This window comes from Plutella xylostella, chromosome 9 (assembly GCF_932276165.1).
Source record: "Plutella xylostella chromosome 9, ilPluXylo3.1, whole genome shotgun sequence".
NCBI lineage: Eukaryota > Metazoa > Arthropoda > Insecta > Lepidoptera > Plutellidae > Plutella > Plutella xylostella.
The window spans coordinates 10,526,132-10,545,515 of NC_063989.1; the positions used below are offsets into that span (position 1 = coordinate 10,526,132).

Below are 19,384 nucleotides of genomic sequence, written 5' to 3' on the forward strand. Positions count from 1 at the left end.
TTTTATCAAAATCACCTTAGCCGTTCAAAAATTATGCAACTTTAAGGGTTAACTTTAAATATCGGGGGTTTTTAAAGTAGGTTAGGTTGAATTATCCAACAAGACTTAGGTATATCTGTCAAATCTGTGTTAACGCATATGAACTGACCGAGGCCGATGTCTTGAGAATTGGCACCTGTCGAAATGGAAAAATGATCGAAGATTATCGGGAAAAGCGTTGTATCATTCGGAGTGATGGGATTCGGTATGCAAAATAATCATATTGTAAATGTTACTTTTTACTAACTAACCTTGAAGCAAAAGTACCTAAGTATTTTTTCGTAATTTGGATAGGTAGTAGGTACCCTATTTATCATTTTATTGCTTCGTTTATTTATGTACTGATCTAACTATAAGTATCTTATTCTTTTAGCGATATGGCCGCCATGGTATTGTGTTATAGATTTTAAGTCTTAAATGTTATTTTAAGTGTTTTATGTTTAATAATAAAGTTATACTACTACTACTACTACTAATGATATACCTAGGTATTTTTTTATATGGAAGGAATATTGCTTGAATGCAAAAAAATAAAATTATACTTGTTATATTGAAACGGTGACTTTGCGAGCCTTTTATTGTTTAGTTGTTTTTAAATATGTATACACTCTTAATACCTATGACTTAAGGACGCAGTACCTGCTTATTATAGCGAAATTGTTTTTATATCAGTACTGCATTAGGTACCTGCTACCAAGTACCTAATGCACCTAAATTTTGCTACGGAAAATCCGGCAGCTGCTACTCTGTATTCGTGTAAAATCTACTCCCTCTTATAAATTATAAAACCTATTGAATTACCCTTTTTCAGTTTATAAATAACAACAATTTTCTCTTACTCTGAATAAACCGCTAGTAACATCAATCCAAATAGTGATAGGAATACAGCTCCTTGACTTGATTGACTGACACGATTCCAACAAAATATAGGTACCTACGTGTGTAACACTTTCAATACATTAAATCAAGGCAGCTTTTAAGGGATTGAAAAAACAAGTTTATCTAATAAACATACTTACATATACTTACAAAAAAATATTGTCTTTATACTTACTTAGTTATAAACTCTAAGGGCGTCTTGCACAACAAAGTTAAATAAAATTAAATAGTTTGTCTCTTGCTCTGTCAGTATAATGTCAGAGCAAGAGGTCATAGATTTAATTTTTTTTAACTTTGTTGTGCAAGACGCCCTTAAAATCTTTAAATGAAATTTTACACATGGGTTTCTTTTAAGCCCAGAAATCCCACAGGAAAACCTTACTCATAAGCGCACACATGGCGGCAATATAAACAACGCGACGTTGATAATAGAGTAGAATAGAATAGAATACCTATATCTTTTAATTGAACACCACAAATTAAAACATACAAACAGAACTTATAACTTAGGAACAATGAACAATAGGCGGCCTTATCGCTAAGAGCGATCTCTTACAGGCAACCTTAAAACGAAGAGAAATAAAAGTAAAGAAAATTTGAGGATTTAGAGGGCGGTGTACCTACTACCTAACTACTTATAATATACCTAAATAAACCATACATACTATAGCTACAATGGTATTCAAATGCAAAAAGATCAATTTTGCCTTAATTAATCACAAGTCACGAATGCAATCATCGTATTACTCAATCCTGGCATAACTAAGCGTTTTCAAGAAACGTATCGTAACGAGCAACGCTAATTAGTAATTAGGTAAACAAGGGGCTAGTACTGATTGTACGTTGCCAGCTGTTGAGTTTACGAATTATGTGTGGTTTTCGAACGGAGGGAGCTCAGTGGTAAGGTTTATTGGTGGATTCTAGATAACTTCATATATCGTCGCTGCAATGGTAAAATCTCTTAAGTGTAGTTTTTCCTAAATTTTGGACATATGTACTTTTTTGTACATAATTTAAATAGGTACTTACATTTTTAGTTGAGGACTGTATGTAAATTACAGCATAGTTAAACACATTTATATAACTTATTACATTAATAATCACCTTCAGGTTTAAAATATTAAGTGCCGTCCATCTCGTCTGTAAATACCTAAAAAAGAATTTCCTCTCATTTTACAAACACTAAATCTTGGAAGTTCCGTTAAAAAGTATCCGGGCTCCTTAAATTTTGACACTTTCTTCTTAACAGCCAAACTTTGTAATACCTACATAATGTTAGCATAAAAGAATTTGCTAAAAGTTCTTATTACTCAATCGAGCGCGAGGGCCAAAAGGAATAAAATTATCTAAAGCTCTAACTATTAGGTGCCTGTCCATAATGTTGGGTGTTTATGTCATAATATTTTATTTGCTGTTGTTGTTGGTATAAAAATTGGGTTTACACTTTTTGAAAAATCAATAAATAAATTAATAGAATTTCTGCCTTCAGAATCGACATCAATATAAACATAGTTGTATACCGCCACTGTTCGCTGATTTTGTAGGAAGACATCTAGAGAATGATACTATAATACAACCCGCAGTGGACCAGCGCTTAGTGGAAATAGACCAAGCTTGAGAAGAGAGTATTGACGATCCTTTTTGAATTTTTAGAAGGAAGGACAATGGGCGTTGTGCATGAAAATTTTGGCCACGTCATTGTGTATTGTCAAATATAACCAATGTAATAGATAATAGACATAACTAAAAATAAATTAAACTATACCTATTTTATTTTATTTTACCCCTGCGTGAGTAATGTAGTGGTATAACTAAAGCATATTTTTAAATATTCATGTTTACTCCAAAACAAACTATTCTTAATCGAGCCTTTGTTTCATTAATCAAAGACATTTATTTGTACTCGTATTTTGCTCGCAACGAATATTGTACTTATTGCTAACAGTGCTGTATTTTTAATCGACTTAAACAGATTTCCATTTTTATTTATCACGAGATAATTTTAAGTATTTTTAATTACTTATATTTTATATCGTCAGCGAAAATACTATCTAACTGCTCAGAGTGCTATATTTTTAAGCGACTTAAAATAATGATATTTTCCCTTTTAGGTGTAATTAATAGTTTTAATCTAAGTGGGATTTTTTCGATGGGCCTTTGGTGTTAAATGTCTGTGTTGTGTGATATATCCAAACCGCCTGCCTAGTGTAGAGATTATGACAAAAAACCTCCAATCTTGAAGGAGGCTCATGTCCTGCAGTGCACTGTTACCGGACTATGATAGTAAATACAAAACTTGCCAGTTAGTCTTCATCCAAACAAAACTACAAACTAAAACTATATCAATAAATCACAATCATGGCTGTTTTTCTTTCTGGGTAGTGCTTTAGTTGTAAAGTAAGTAGCAATAGTTGATATAGCTTTAAAAACATGTTGTTTTATTTAGGGGCTGTTTCAAAATGTCTAAATAATGGCTCCCTGTGAGACAAAAGCATGATAAAATACCTACATGCTTTCACTCTCTGTAATTATGTTTTAGACGGTAATCTGAAAAAATATAAATTTACTATTGAAACTGTCAGCAAGAAGACCAAACTAGTTTAGATAAATCTTACTTTGGTTAAGATTAAACGCTTACAAAAAAGCTTCCTATTTCACTAAAAAAGCATCAACATTGGTTGCAACCAGCAAGATTAATATAAATTAATGATTCAAAATAAACCTGCAGCAGACTTAAACTAGGATTAAAAAAGGAATTAACTGTTGCGTCTTGGTAGCGCTTTCCTAGAATCGTTATCAAGGGTTTAAATGAAAGTCATTTGATTTAATTTAAAATAAATTACTTACACTGAAAGAAAGTGTCTTGATTAAACTTGCATTTTACGTAACTATGCACATTGCATTGTATACCTATCTCTTTGCAGTGTGATTATTGCATTTTAATCATATGCGTACGTTTATTACAAAAACGTGCATTACACGTAGTTACAATATTGTTTGTTGTAGAATGATAATAATTGATAACATATTTTTCATGGCACATTCTTTAAGGTAAGCGTCCACCTTTCGCATCGTACGCAACGGACGTAGTACGATAGGTCGGGGTTCGACCCCGGGACCTTCGGCATAGCAGTCAGGTTAACTAATCACTGCACCATCAGTTACCCTACCACCACCGATATAATATAATCCCATCAAAAACAATACTTGTCAAAAAAAACCAAGTCTCGTAACTCAGTTGTTCTACGGTAAAAAGTTGTGAGATCCATGTAATACCAAGTCTTATCCACGCACGCATCTCAATCTTAAAAATATTTAATGTTTTATATAAATATATTGACTCGGCCATCGCATGGAAACACGTGTTAATTAAATTATTTAGTGCGATGACCAAGTCAATATATTTATATAAAACATTAAATATTTTTAAGATTGAGATGCGTGCGTGGATAAGCCGTGCCCTCAAATATTTTAGTTTTTCCTTGGTTCATACACCAAACTCTACTTATATTCCAAATTTGAAGCTTCTAGGTCTGCTAGAAGTGCCTTTGAATTTTTATGATCGGTGAGTGAGTGAGTGAGTGAGTCAGAAACTTTGACCCCTGATGTAATTTGTCCGTGGGTAGGTAATCCATCCTTTGCGGATTTAATTTGCATGACGCGAATCCTTTGCTCGATTTGGCAGGGGCACTACCGTGCGCCTATATTTACTTGGTGGGGGCACTGCCGTGCCCCAGATATGTGATTATGAAATTATTTAAGCAGTTATGTACTACCTATCTAGAAAACTGGACCAAAATTGAAAAAATTTACTCGAGTTGGTGGGGGCACTACCGTGCCCCCAAATATTTTAGTTTTTCCTTGGTTCATACACCAAACACTACTTATATTCCAAATTTGAAGCTTCTAGGTCTGCTAGAAGTGCCTTAGAATTTTTATGATCGGTGAGTGAGTCAGTCAGTGACAAAATTAAGAAACTTTGACCCGTTAAAATTTTTAAACTACTGGTTCAAATTGAATGAAATTTGAAATATACCGTGTCTTTACAATGCCTGCATGGTTAGTGAAAATTCAGTCTTCTAGTTTTATCCACAACGAAGTTACAGGGGGTCGAAAATGGCCTGAATTGCTTCGAGAAAAGGATGGTACGGCCGTGCCGCTTTTTTGCTCGACTTGGTGGGGGCACTGCCGTGCCCCCAGATAAACAAACCATAAGTCGCGTCGCTCACCTGTCAATCATGGTGTTCGGTACCGACGAACACTTTAATAATTGTATGTGGGTAGGTTCTTATATTTGTATGTGGGTAGGTTCTTTTATTTTTGACAGTCTACTCAGTCGTTGGCAGCCTCTCGTCGGGTTATCTGCTCTTGTATTTCGGCGCGGTCTCGATATTCGCAATATTTGTATTTTCGGTTAAATATTACCAGCTGCTATTAGGCATTATATTTGTGTATACGATTATAAGTGGACATGTGATTTTGTGTGTGAGAACCTCAAGATTAAAACGGATTACTCAAGCATCGGGAGGGCCCTCCACGCCGAGCTTTGGACCTTGAACCATCACGTGAGCAAAAACCTATATAATATTTATTTTATTAAATATATTTATCCAACACATGGGTCAGATCCATACAATGGACAACATTTCAAAAAACTAAAGCTGCTATAAATCTAAAACCATTTCGAGATTTAGCTCTAAAGGCCACAAAAAAAATGTTTTTGTATTTTTTGGATGTATCATTTTCGAGAAAATCATAAAATAGTAAAAAAGTGCTGATGACGTCATGCATCAGGTGCGATGCATTTTGATGATCAAAGCCCATAGATTTAAAAACAAAGTAACTGTCACTTTCATTTTTGATTGAATTTGACGTTTTATCGTGACGTTGTTGTTTATTTGGGACATTTTCATTAATTCTGTTCTGACACTTTCTGACTATTTTTTTATTTATTATTAAGAGATGACCTCTATATAATATGTCCCAGAGCATGCCACTGCCTACACAGCTGAAAAAATGCTTCTGCTTATTTTTTTACATGATAAGTACCTACTTTCCATCATCAGAAATATCAATGTCATTTGAAAATGACCCATTTGTTGGTTGGCATGTAAACAAAGTTTAAATGTCACTTGTCAGTGTCATTTATATTTTTTTCGAGACTCAGGCAATAGACAAAAATAAAAATTGAGCCTAATATGTGACGTCACTTCCGCTTTTAAAATAATTAACTTTAAATTAACTTTAAATTAATTTATGTATATACAAAATAAAAAAATACGGGTCCACTAATTTTCTATAAACTTTCCGAATAGCTAATAAAAATATAGGGTAAAGAAAATGAAATGTTGTCCATTCAGTCGAAGTCAACGTCAGATTTGAAAAGCGAGCGAAGCTGATTAAGGATTGTTAATTGGTAATGTTCGATGGTGGTAAACCCACAGGTCTTCAGAGATCATTGAGTTGGTTGGTAGTTAACTTAGGTACTATTTATTATTCAAGTCAAGTACAATCAGCGCGGCTAGTAAGCGCACGGTACAGTCGGCTCCACGAAAATGTGCCCACTTTTTTATTAGTTGCGTGAAATCTAAAGCAATAATGACCATTGATGACTTGTATCGACGTCGTTTCGATGGCGTGAATTGCAGATCACTTAGATGAAACTTTAGTTGCAATGGCATACGAGGCTATTGACACACCTGGCTAATTAAAACAAACTATTTAAGCAGCAGCCACTAACCAAAAATATTTTAATTCATTAAAAGACTTTTACTGAAGTCTTGAGTATGAGGGAAAAATATGTAAAAAAAATTAAACCGCGAGGTTCCCGAGATATTAGGGTTCAAAAGTGATTTCATAAAAAAATTTTTTTTCGTTAAATAAGATTTTAATTAATTTTACACGCACAAATAAGGATAATCATCTAAATCATGGGATTTCCATTGATTCACATGATTTTATTTCTACAAATAATATCAAAATTTTTACACATTTCACATTCATAAACATATTTTTTTTCTAAAAGGCCGATTTCAAAAATTATTTCATTCTATTTAAAGTTCCGTTATCCCGAAGTAACATAGAATACTTTTATCCAGGAATTCCCACGGGAACACTTTTTAAAACGATACTTAGCTCGAGAGGAACATCTAGTACAGTAGAAATACTTGATATTTCAGCACCTATATCTTCTTTCTCCCATGCCTCATAGTAATAAAATTTATACCAGGATATACTGTAGTCATGCACTACACACCAGTATATGTTTCATAAATGGCTGCTCTGGGTCATGGCGCCATATAGAGGTTTGGTCATTGTCCTTTGTAAGTGGTAAATATAAAAATAGTACTGTTACACTTGTCCAAGATTAATAATGCACATGCAGATCTTCACATCCGAATCATTAAATCGTAAGAACCTTAAAAATAACACTTGCATTTTGCACCTTGTTCGAAAGGAATAGGACTCAATATCATGTGTCACATAATCGAAAACAACCGATCTGTCAAAGATTTCTATGCGCATTATCAATTTTGGAGCACTGTACATAGGTAGTAACCAAAAAGGATCATGCAGCTGTTTCAGGATTTAAGAGATGTTTTTTTACTCGACTGTACCATGCTGAAAGAGTGGGGATACCCCGACAAGTTGATTAGTAGCTCCGTAATAATTCGGCCCTTAAAATTGCATAACCATGTCTAAAACAGTGGAAAGTGTAATACGTGAACTCCAAAAGACACTAGAAAGTCTAGTTATTAAAGTCAGTGCTCTGGAGCTAAAGATTGGTGAGCAAAGTGCAATAATTGCTAGCCAGTCGAGTCTGATATCTCGCATTAGTCCGCCATCACCAGCAGTAGCCACGCCCACTCGCGAGACAACTACCCCCAAGGTGACGCCGCAGCCAGCACCGGCCCGCAACGCGCAAGCAGCGCTACAGCGCCCGGTCCGCCAGGCCCGTTTAGCAGCTACCGCAGCGATCAGCGGAGGAAAAAGCGCTGCAACGACCGTTGGAGCGAAACAGGTACAGCCCCGTGCGTCACTCGGCGAGCGCTCCGCCGCCGCCGCCGCCGCCGCCGCCGTAGCCGAAGTTCGAACATCCAACGGACGAACATCCAGCGCGGTGGCCACTAAAGGAGAGTCTGTTCCGCTTAGCAAAATAGAAAATACTCATGGTGATATTAAGGAAAGTGAATGGACCATAGTGGGGAAAAGTAAACGTCCACGAAATGCCCGTGCACATAATACTGTTATTGAAGGCGTCGGTAAACAGAATTACGGCATCAAAACCGTAAAAAATTTGAAATACATTCAGGCTTGGATGTTCGCCCCAACTACAACGACTGACCTTATCATTGACTTCCTGAAAAAGGTTATACCGTCACTGACTACGCATGAAGAATTTCATGTTGAGAAACGTGTCATCAACACGGACAGACACTCGTCCTTTATAATCGGCATACGTGAAGACAAGTTTGACGAACTTAAAACTCCCACTCTATGGCCACCGGGTGTAAAATACTCGGACTGGTTTCTCGCTCGTCCCCGCCACCAGCGGGGCCGCCGTGAGTCATCCCCAACCCGAGGCAGCGGCCCCGCGCCCCGCGCCGCCGCCGCCTCCGACTAGCCCCGACGCCGCCCGAGCGCCGCCGGCCACTGCGCGACCAGCTACGCCGACTTACATTACTGTGACTCACCAAAATGCGCAGTCACTTAACAATAAGACAAGGCGCCTCGAAGCGCTGCTACTGCACGATTTAAAATGTGATATTTTAGCGATAAGTGAGCACTGGTTATCATTAGATAAGTTAAAGTCCACAACTATCCTTAATTATAAACTTGTGTCGAGTTATTGTCGTCCCAACATTGAGCATGGTGGCACTTGCATTTATATTAAAAATAATTTAAAAGCCCAACCTATTGCCCAATTGTGCAGTCTATCTGTAGAACAGGTTTGCGAAGTGTCTGCGGTTAAACTCGTAGACTTAGGACTAGCGGTAGTTTGTGTGTATCGCTCTAATTTGACGCACTGTAATGAATTCTTCCCCGTGTTCGAGTCTTTGCTGAGCGAAATTGTTGTACTTAATTTTCCTAGCGTAATCATTGTAGGAGATTTTAATATTGATACGTTAGTAGTGTCACATAATAACAAAACGCTACTTGACACAATCACATCGTATGACATGGTGAATATTGTGGATTTCCCAACGCGCGTGCATGGGACATCCAGCACATCCCTGGACCACGTCTACGTGCGGCGCCGCTCGGGGGGGCCCGGCGGCGCGCGCGCGGCGCCCGTCACGACGCACATCGGCGACCACCTCGCCGTGCGCGCGCAGCTAGACTGTGCGCCTCCGTCTCGCGCGCCCCACACTGCACGGATCAGAGGAATGAGTCGTTCCAATAAAATGAACTTTGTTGCCGCCGTACGAAGCGTCGACTGGGAAGCCATCTACACTGCACCAGCCGATAGTACCGACGTGCTTGCAACACGTATTCTTGAAATACTGAGCAGTAAATTTAGTATATGCTTCCCCTATAAATCCAAGACGTTTACTGCAAAGAGTGAGCGTTGGATATCAGAACACACTCTTAACATTAAAAGATTACTGTTCGACCTACTAGAACTCAACTCTAAAATTGACGATCCAGACTTGCACACTATGGTGAACGAAACGACGGACAAGTACAAAAGTATGCTAGCTCTGGAGCGCACGAGTTACTTCACTCAAAAAATTGCCAGTAATGAGAACAAGTGCAAGGCAATGTGGGGCGTGATTAATACTGAGCTGGACCGCGGCAACCGCTGCTCACTCGATTTTACCGCTTTGGTGAAAAGTCCTGATGGCTCAAACTACTCATCCAAACGAGAGCTACTCGATGCGATGAATGAGCAGTTCGTTGGCGCGGCGGCGGCGTGCGGCGCGCCGGCCGCGGCCGTGCCGCTCGCGCTGGCCATGCTGCACGGGACGCGCCGCCCACTCGACCACTCTCTTCGACTCAAGCCATTTACTCCGCATGAAGTTTACGCGATAATCGTGAAGAGGATACCCCGGAAACCGAGCAAAGATATTCATAATATATCTTGCGAACTACTGAGCCTTGTAGCCGACTCGGTCGCCGTCGCCTTATCCACCCTATACAATCGATGTATAAAGGAAGGCATCTACCCAGCAAGCCTCAAACGGGTGAAAATATCACCACTGTATAAGGGAAAGGGTAAGAGAGAAGACGGAAATGCATACAGACCAGTCGCTATAATACCTACACCAGCAAAGGTCCTGGAGAACGGACTAAGCGCACGGCTCACAATGTTCCTAGATGCTGGTAACCTCCTCTCCGATAAACAGTTCGCGTACAGAGCTGGCCGGTCCACCACGGACCTCGCGCGGGAGGTGGTGTGGGGAGTGCTGTCCGCACGAGAGTCCAACCGGCACGTCGCTGTACTCTGTTGTGACTTGTCACGTGCATTCGATGTGGCAGACCACTTGGTCATAGCTGCGAAACTCGAGCACTACGGCATCAGGGGCCCAGCCTTGCAGCTCCTAGTTGACTTCATGTCTAACAGAGTGCAAACTGTGGTAGGTGAGGGAGGTGCATCTAGGTCGCGAGAAATGGGTACTGACCTCGGCGTTCCACAAGGTTCGTCGCTGTCAAATATCATCTTCTCGCTACTAATGAACGACCTCCCAAATTCCATTCCTGATGCCCAAGTCACCATGTACGCGGATGACGTGGCCGCGACGGTCACGGGCAGCTCGGTCGACGACCTGGAGCGGCGGCTGTGTCTGGTCGCTGGGCAGCTAGCACACTGGTTTCAGGCTAACGGGCTTGCACTGAACCCTAAAAAAACTCAGGTGATGCTGTTCAACCTGGCCGGTAGACGCAGCCGTCCGCTACAAGTGAAAGTAGGGAGCGAAGACCTGTCCCAGGTCGATACATCTTGCTTCCTCGGATTTAAAGTCGACTGTGGCTTGTCCTGGAGTGACCATATAGATTGGCTCTGCGGACGCCTGGGCGGCGCTTGCTTCGCTCTCCAGAGACTTGCAGGAACGGTGCCGCGCGAGGTGGCCAAATCCTGCTATTTTGCGACGATCCAATCCCTCCTCACGTACGGCATCGAGCTGTGGGGCCGCGCGGCGGACTGGCACCGGGCATTCGTAATGCAGAAGCGGGCAGTGCGCGCTATGGCTCGAATTAAGTCAGATGAGTCGGCACGCCAGTACTTTGTTTCTTTGGAGATACTGACGTGTCCATCACTGTACATACTTAGTGTAGCCTTGTTTGTTCGGAAGAACCTGCACTTGTATAAAGAATGCCGGGGAGCCCGCCGCCGCGGCCAGCTGCTCGACGTGCAGCACAGGCTCGCGAGGAGCAAGCAGTCCGTGTATGTGTGTGGTCCGGGAATCTACAATAAACTACCTAGTGATGTAAAAAGTATGCAGACACTACAAGGATTTAAATACAAACTCAAAAAATGGCTCGCTTCGCAGGCATTCTACACGGTAGGAGAATTCATCGACAGGTAGAATTAATTAATGATTGTCTCTTTATCTGACAATTTATATTTTAATAATGTACCTATCAATGTGATAGTTTTTATATTATATTATTTTATTATTTGTTACTATGACATTGAATCTAATTGAATTTTCGTAATTATTATATTTTATCTTGACATTGTTTGTGACAATTTTTGGATATAAGTAATTATTTAATTTTAACTTTGGTGTACTGATGTATAACTTTTAATATTGACATGTAATGAATAATTATCAATAAACAAATCTAATCTAATCTAATCTGACCGAGTTGGAGTAACTTACTATCGTCAATTTAACTTATTTTTTCTGCTTCAAGTCTTAGCAACTTTAATAATTTTCGCAGCTTCATAAACGGCTGTGCTGTTTTATAAGTTAGTTTTGCAGCACAACGGGGTTACTTTAGCTTGACAAAAACAAATGAACGGGAACTGTCATTCAATCGGTGCATTTATTACAATAAGGTAGAGTCGTAATTAGCCCAGCAACGCTCCGAAACTTAGTTTTTCGGAAGCTAAAGTGACCTCCAGCTCTCAGAACCAGTGAATTTGTTTCAAACGAAAAAAATATTGTAGTTTTATTTATTACCCAGGTACTTACTAGCTTTAGCAGGGAGCTTCGTAAAAGTTTAAATTAGGTAACGGTTTTATCCGTGGAATGTTTTTGGATTTTTTGTTGTTGATTTTACTAACTTTGTATTCATAAGTTTTCTGGACTTAGAACTTAGTCAGGTGGCTGGTAGTGGCTAGATGACGAAGGCCGAGGACAGTATTATATTATTACATTATGTGTATTAACTAGTTTCGAAAACTTCGCGATAAAATATAGAAACATAAATAATTGTATTTATTTATGAAACAGTTTTAAAGATAATGTTAAAATGACAGTTTGGTTTTTAGTCAGTTTTAGCCAGGTTTGATATGGGTTTGATAGATAATATACGAGGATTGGAAGCCGCTCTGGTAAATTCTTCATTTAATATCAACAGATGCAGAAGTACTTACTCTATACGTTTTAATGTATTAAATGTGTCATTCCGTCTTTAGCGTAACTAATGATTGGATTTCTGGCAAAGAACGTAAATGCCGTGTCCTTGTCTAACATTTATAACAGTACAAATTTTCCGAATATTCTGGGTGTCTTAACGTTTACAAAGTGTATAATACGAGTATATGTAAGTACTTATAGAAAGAATGACCAGAAGAGATAGCATGGGGTGCAAATAAGACGTGACAAAAGTTTTGCATCGTTCTCTTTACTCATATCGCTCAGCCTCAAGAGCGAGCGCGACGGAGAACTTTTGTCACGTCTTAAATGCGCTCCGTGCTAGCCCTTCATCACGCCACACATAACATCTATTCTACCGCTTAATCCACAGTAAGTGCGGCAAAATTTATGTTATGCATGGTATTGTTAAGATATCTATCAAGAGCCAACTTGGTAAAAGTTATGATGAAGCTTTTCGACCAAAATAATACCTATATGTTACATCCAAGGCATTTGATACTAAATAGCAAGAATTTTATAGATGATAGCTGAAAAGTAGCCTATGTTCTTTCCCAGGGTCTAGACCGTATGTATACCAATTTTCATTCAAATCCGTTCAGTAGTTTTGCCGTGAAAGAGTAACAGACAGACAGACAGACACAGTTACTTTCGTATTTATAATATTAGTTAGGATTACGATGGTTGTAACAATTTACTTCAATTTATAAATAAACAAATAAATTCACTCACACTAACCGTTAAACACTTGGATAAAAAAATACTACGCAAAATAAAGAAACGTCTCGACAAATAACATCTCACTTTTCAAAAGCCGACTGTACTGCAAGCTCAGTATAGCTTTAGAATCGCTGAGTGGTCCTGAATAGAACCACATGTATTTCAGGTGGCGTCATGTGGGGCTAGCTTCACGGAATTTAATTTTAATTATTGGTAATAGATAGTTTGTTGGAGTATTCATTAATTAATGACACCCAGCTTTGTCCTATTAGATAAACTTCTCAGATATCTATTATCGCAGCTATTAATTAGGGTAAACACACTTGCTTCTTATTTACTACTCAGTAGATACGAATAATACGAATGTGCCTATTGTTTTGGTACTTTGAACGGTAAAACATTAGAGTGGAAAGTCATCATTGAAAGACTTGATGCAAGGTCAAGGTTTCGAGGTACGAAACATAAACAATATGCATGGATAAATTATACTTACCTTTGGTATGATGTTCCTCTCCGCGTACCTATCGCTGGAAAACACTGCGCTAGACCAGAATATTAATGTCAATTGCCACATGATTATCATCATAATCCATGTCAAAATGCCACCCTATACATATACACACTTACCTCAAGTACATGACAAGCACGAGTCCATTGCCGGTGCCTCCCGCCAGCATCATCAGGATGTACAGCCCGCCCATGGAGTAGTTGACCGCGGCGTGAGGCGGCGGGAACTTCAGCCAGTGGGGGTTGATCAGCATCAGGTAGTCATCCGTAAACAGGTACTGCCGCCACAGCTCCACCGGCCACTGTTGCTTGAACTTGGCCACTGTGGACAGACTCGTGGCTAGGACCGGCTGGTGCCGGGACGAAGACCCCACCATGTTGGGCACGTCCAGCATGTCACTATCAAAGCTACGCTCCACTCGGCACAGTCTACGCCTCCGCTTCCACTGCTTAAGACTATCCAACTCGACTTTGAAACAGTTTTCACACGAGGCGTCACTTTTCACTGCACATGCACAGGTATCACAGGGGTTGGTGATGTTTTTGGTTTGGGACAGTTGGAGGGTGATGATGAGGGTGGTGATCACGGCACTCGCGTGTGTGAGTCGCATGTCGTGTGGCGGGCGACCGCCCCGGAGCGCCGCGCGAGAGACTCTGCCGGATGGAGTGACGAACGCCGGCGAAATACATCTCCGATTCATAGGGATTTGGTGGTAGCTGAAGGTTTTTTTTTTGGTGTGTATTAAAGGGTTGGTATTAAGTTAAGTTAATTAATTTGTGGTCGAGATTGTTAACAAAAAACTTAGGTGCTTAGATGAAGTACCTACTTCTTGATTGCCAAGAAACTGATTGTGTTTGTTTGTATACTGTTGTTAGTATACGTTCATGTTGAACTATACAACTGAGTTTTGTACGTTCATTTTTTTGGAAATTTTGTGCAGAAGTTGTGTGACCCACTTTCAGAATAGTACAAGATATATGTATATGTACGCAAAGCTAGGATTGAAAATGAATTCTCATTTTTTTAACGACAGAACAATGCTTTGTTGTGAAGGTCTCCCATTATTTTTAACGCCTGAGCTGAAGTGCAAACGAACGTTTATTTTAAATAAAAATAAATAACGAGAGCAACAAAATGTGATTTTTAAAACGATGCATTTAACGTTCGGCTCACCTAAGTAAGTACATTATATAAAAAAACTAAATAAAATAAAATATTTAAATAATAGTACTAGCCTATTGTATTTTCCAGCTAAGCATCAGATCTTCAACAATACTAATTGGCTCATAGAAGCCGGAACTTTTTGAAAGCAACGCGCAATCGCTTTTATAGAGATAAAATATTTTATGCACCCAAACTGATTTCGAAGCGTTTCATAGCTTTTACGATATCTTCCACCGAGTGGGTTCCGCAGTTATTTAGTGCTATGACAAGGCGTTATTTTATTAGAGTAAGCACTTACTCCAAAATATATCTCACCAACCATTATTAGTCAATACTACCCTAAGAAAAACCCTTGCAATGGGAAAGGAGCTAACCATAGCTGCTGTCTAACGAATAGTGAAAAAGTCTATAAAGACGGTTTTTACATTCTATAATCAGTCTACAATAATAATTATAGGATGTAACATACAGTTCTACTATCAATAGTTTGGATTCCAGTGACTACGGAACACAGCACAAATTTTTTATTTATGTCTATTTTTTTTTACCTGTAAGCTTACATTGCGCCGTGTATTTTCAAAAACTTTGGAATTAAAAAGTTGCTTTCTTATTACCTAAAAGTTTCCTCTTTAGCCTCTGTTGCAACTTGAAACTATCTTAAAAAAAAAACATATTGTGCAAAAGTGTGCAATATGTTCCTTGTTGTGACGTGAAATAACAAACTCACAGACCTTTATTATTATTTATTTTGTTATTATCAACCTTCATTAAACATATAAAAGTGGTATAGTAGGTATGCCGAAAGAAAATAATTCAGAATGTCTTATTGAATAAAAGTTGTTCAGAATCGATCTGTGACTCCCCTTTTTGGTTTATTAGGCCTCTACCTATTCTATTCTATTCTGAGAGGGAGATAAGTTCCTGTACGTGGCTTTTTCCAGTGGAACCTTTGTACATATCCCCTTGATTTCAGCTCAGCCAGCCTAGCTCCCGAGTAAACTGGAGTAGCAAGCCTGGGTGTTGCAGTAGCTGAGATAGGCGCTCTGTTGGTCCAAGAATAGATAATCTTGTTTCCATAGTAGGTGGACAAGCTAACAGAATATTAGACCACTTTTGCAGCAACTTGTATGTGGAAACACAATAATAGCATTTTTGAAACATTATTGGTAAACATAAACAAAAATAACATAAATATTGTAAACAATTTCTCAAGTCCACGATACGATATCGTTCTAACGTTGCTTCAGAAGCACCCAAATATAATGTCCTCAAAATGTTTACGGCTTTTGTATAAAATTTCCATTTCAAATTTTGTGTGCTGAGTTTGACCATGAAGAAAATTGCATTACATTTCACAGGCAAAATTCCTTTCCTTTATAAAATAAAAGTTTTACAAGAAAGAGGCTACTGAAAGAGCATGTTTTATTTTATAAAAAAAAGTCTGTATGGTCTTGTGCGTAAGTAATTGTAAATTTCTACCACAGTGGCCATGACCATTCTTATAATGATCGCCATTTGCACGGGCCTAGATTATAAGTATAAAGCCCTAGTGTATGTGCCCAGTAAAAAAGAGCACATATTGTTACATCACTTTTAAAATCAAATGAGAGAGTAATTATATTTTATCCATTTATTATTTAATAGGTTTTTATTGCATAATTATATTGATTTATAGCTACTGAGTTCTAGAACTGGCTATCCAAGTGTGAATTCCAGACTGGAAATCTAAAAGTTACTCAGCTATTTATAGACCTAGGTCTCTCAAGAATCCTAGGTGCGGCATTGGTGCGCGAACATTTTCAATAATAAAGTTGTGCACATTATTTACGAGGTATATGAGACTGGAAATGACAACTATTGTGAGAACAATCTCTAAGTAACAGTTCTGTGGAAAATGCTATCGATACTATTGGTTGTTTGAAGCCTTGAAGGATCAAACGCATAACTTTTGTATAATGATATTATGTTGGTGAGTACTTACTTGTTTCAAATGCGCACTTGTGATTGTCTAATAATAATTCTTATTGATTAAACCAATACACCATTATAATACTTATCCAATTAAATACCTTAAATAAACCTACCTAAGTAAATGAGGCCGAAGTTTCGCCTGAAGCTTTGTCGCAGTGAGTGCAAATAATTAGTGTACCAACTATATCCAACGAACGTCAGGAGACCCTGACCTAACCTAACCAAGAGTTTTACCTGAAAACTAGTGCTATGATTAGTTAATTATATCTTTCAAATGGAGCTTGTTATCTTTCACAGTAACTAGGTACTTAACCTTTATTTTTCTTTGACAATATCACAGAATCTCAAGGTGTGACGATGGACGTAGCTAATAAGGCGACATAAACAAAAATAAAATCATATTTACTTTGGGGCATTCATTAAGAAAAGTCATTAAAACAATGTCATTAGCAAAATACGAATTCAGACGGCAAAGACAGTGAGCGCCGATGAATCTAAAGGCCGAGAAGTGAAGTATACACTTAAGGGCATGCTTCTAAGCTGGGCCACAAGTCTGCTACATAAACATACTAAGAGAAGCATTATAACATTGTGTTGTAACTTGAACTTAGATTCTCATGTCACAAAGACAGTTCTGCGACCATTATGTAACCGTAAAACAGGATTCATTCTTATGAAGGTCCCAGAAACATTAGGTAAATATGAGGTAACTTGTATGGATCTTACAGATGTTTGACAGGCGAGCGACGCTGCTAATCGATTGTTAATTGTTAATATGTCGGTGTTGGAAATATAGCAGAATTGCCCTACTGAACGTTCTACAATACAATGGTAAGCGTAGGTATAGGGTAACGTAACGTACCTAGGGACATTTTCGACTACCCCAACTTTGAATGAAGCTATCGCAGCGTACAACTAAGATATTAATGTGAAATTTTCTTTATTCGGTAGGATATATAATCTATTATCACTAGTATTTGTGCTTAAGCTTTAGTGTGGCCAGATTTTATTAAATTAAGATAAAAGTAAAAATGCTTGTTTTGACCCAAGGTACGTTACACGTTTGTACCTTGGGACACTGTTTCCTATAGCTTTGTACTATGGAAAATGCAAACTTCTAAATAACGCCTTATATCTCTGTTCTTATTGATTTACTGCATCTTTTTTCTGTCTAGTTTCACTCTGGCACTAATAAGAACAGAGATATAAGGCGTTATTTAGATGTTTGCATTTTCCATAGTAGGTACAAAGCCATAGGAAACAGTGTCCCAAGGTACAAATTTAATCGTGTCCCAAGGTACAAAAAAGCAATATTTAACGAAAATTTAAATATCTTTATTTTTAATTAATAGTAATCTTTCAGATAATTACCATGTCATAAAATTAAATAACTGAAAAGTTATACGTGACATCCATGTCTTTATTTTGAGCATGCCTCAATGAGATAAAGCAACACAAAAAACTATACAAAAGCTAATTTTGACTCCAAAAAACTTCATATTGTCTTCACCACACACTCGATGCTGGTATGATCACGAGACTCACTAGTTTTGCCAAGCGAGTAAAATACTATACCTAGGGTAGAATTTTAATGTGTATATATAGCCGGTTTTTAAAATACAATCAATGTCCCGAGGTACAAGCGTCCCAAGGTACGTTACGTTACCCTACTACTTAAAATCTTCTCAAGTGTTTGTTTTTGTCTCTCGCCCTACACAACTTCGCATTATGGGTGTCATGAAAAAATGCATATCCCGATTGCTTTTCTTTCTTCTTGAATGTAGAGATATAAAGGGTATGTGGCCTTAAATAGACATAAAACCGTTTGAGAACCTTCAAATTTAACTGATTGGTATGGTGGAGGAAAATGTCATGTTGAAAGCTTCACCTTGAGTAGATAAGAACACCCAAGATCATAAGATAAAAGAGTCATAACTTTTGAATGACTGAGCAGTGAGCATACCTTAGGCAATGATTACTAAGAATTATAGCTTCCCCAATCTGTGGATTAGGTAAATAAAGAATTTAATAACATTACTCAATGAATTTCCTGTTACAATTTTCCACGTATAATTTACGGCAATCAGTAAAATCGAATAAAGATTTTGTATGGTGCGTTCAGTTTCAGTTCATTACTGAAGTCACCTTTCCAACAACAAAAACCCTGCAAAAAGCTACAATGATAAAGTATATAGGTAAACCCGGACATTTAACATGTGAACCCATATAATATAAGGTATAAGTAGGTAATAGGTGTATGTAGGTACATATTTGTAAGACCCTTTAAAATCATAAATAGGTATATCGACGGCATGAATACAAGTTCTGCGAAAAAACTCAGTTATTAAATCCTGAAATAGAATGAATTGGGTTGGGTCGAAGTGCTTGAGACTCAATAAGGGATTCAAAGACTTTTATATTGATTTGTGAACCTCACATTTTGCTTAAGTGTGATGTGATGTCTTCCGTATACATACCTATACGTATTATGAGGCATAGTTGAAGATACCAAACACAGGGTTTTGGACTTTATGTCTTTGTTTGTGGGTCGGAAGTGTTA

General features: G+C 38.2%; 1 protein-coding gene across 1 annotated transcript in view; it reads right to left on the minus strand.

The window, feature by feature from the left end:
- The window catches only part of LOC105381585 (opsin Rh3), a 60,005-nt gene extending 45,656 nt beyond the window's left edge, over positions 1-14,349 (minus strand). The window contains exon 1 of the mRNA XM_011551343.3: positions 13,809-14,349. Coding sequence (XP_011549645.3) covers positions 13,809-14,299 — 491 coding nt within the window. The 5' untranslated portion in view covers positions 14,300-14,349. The remainder of the gene's footprint in view (positions 1-13,808) is intronic.
- Positions 14,350-19,384: the final 5,035 nt, after the last annotated feature.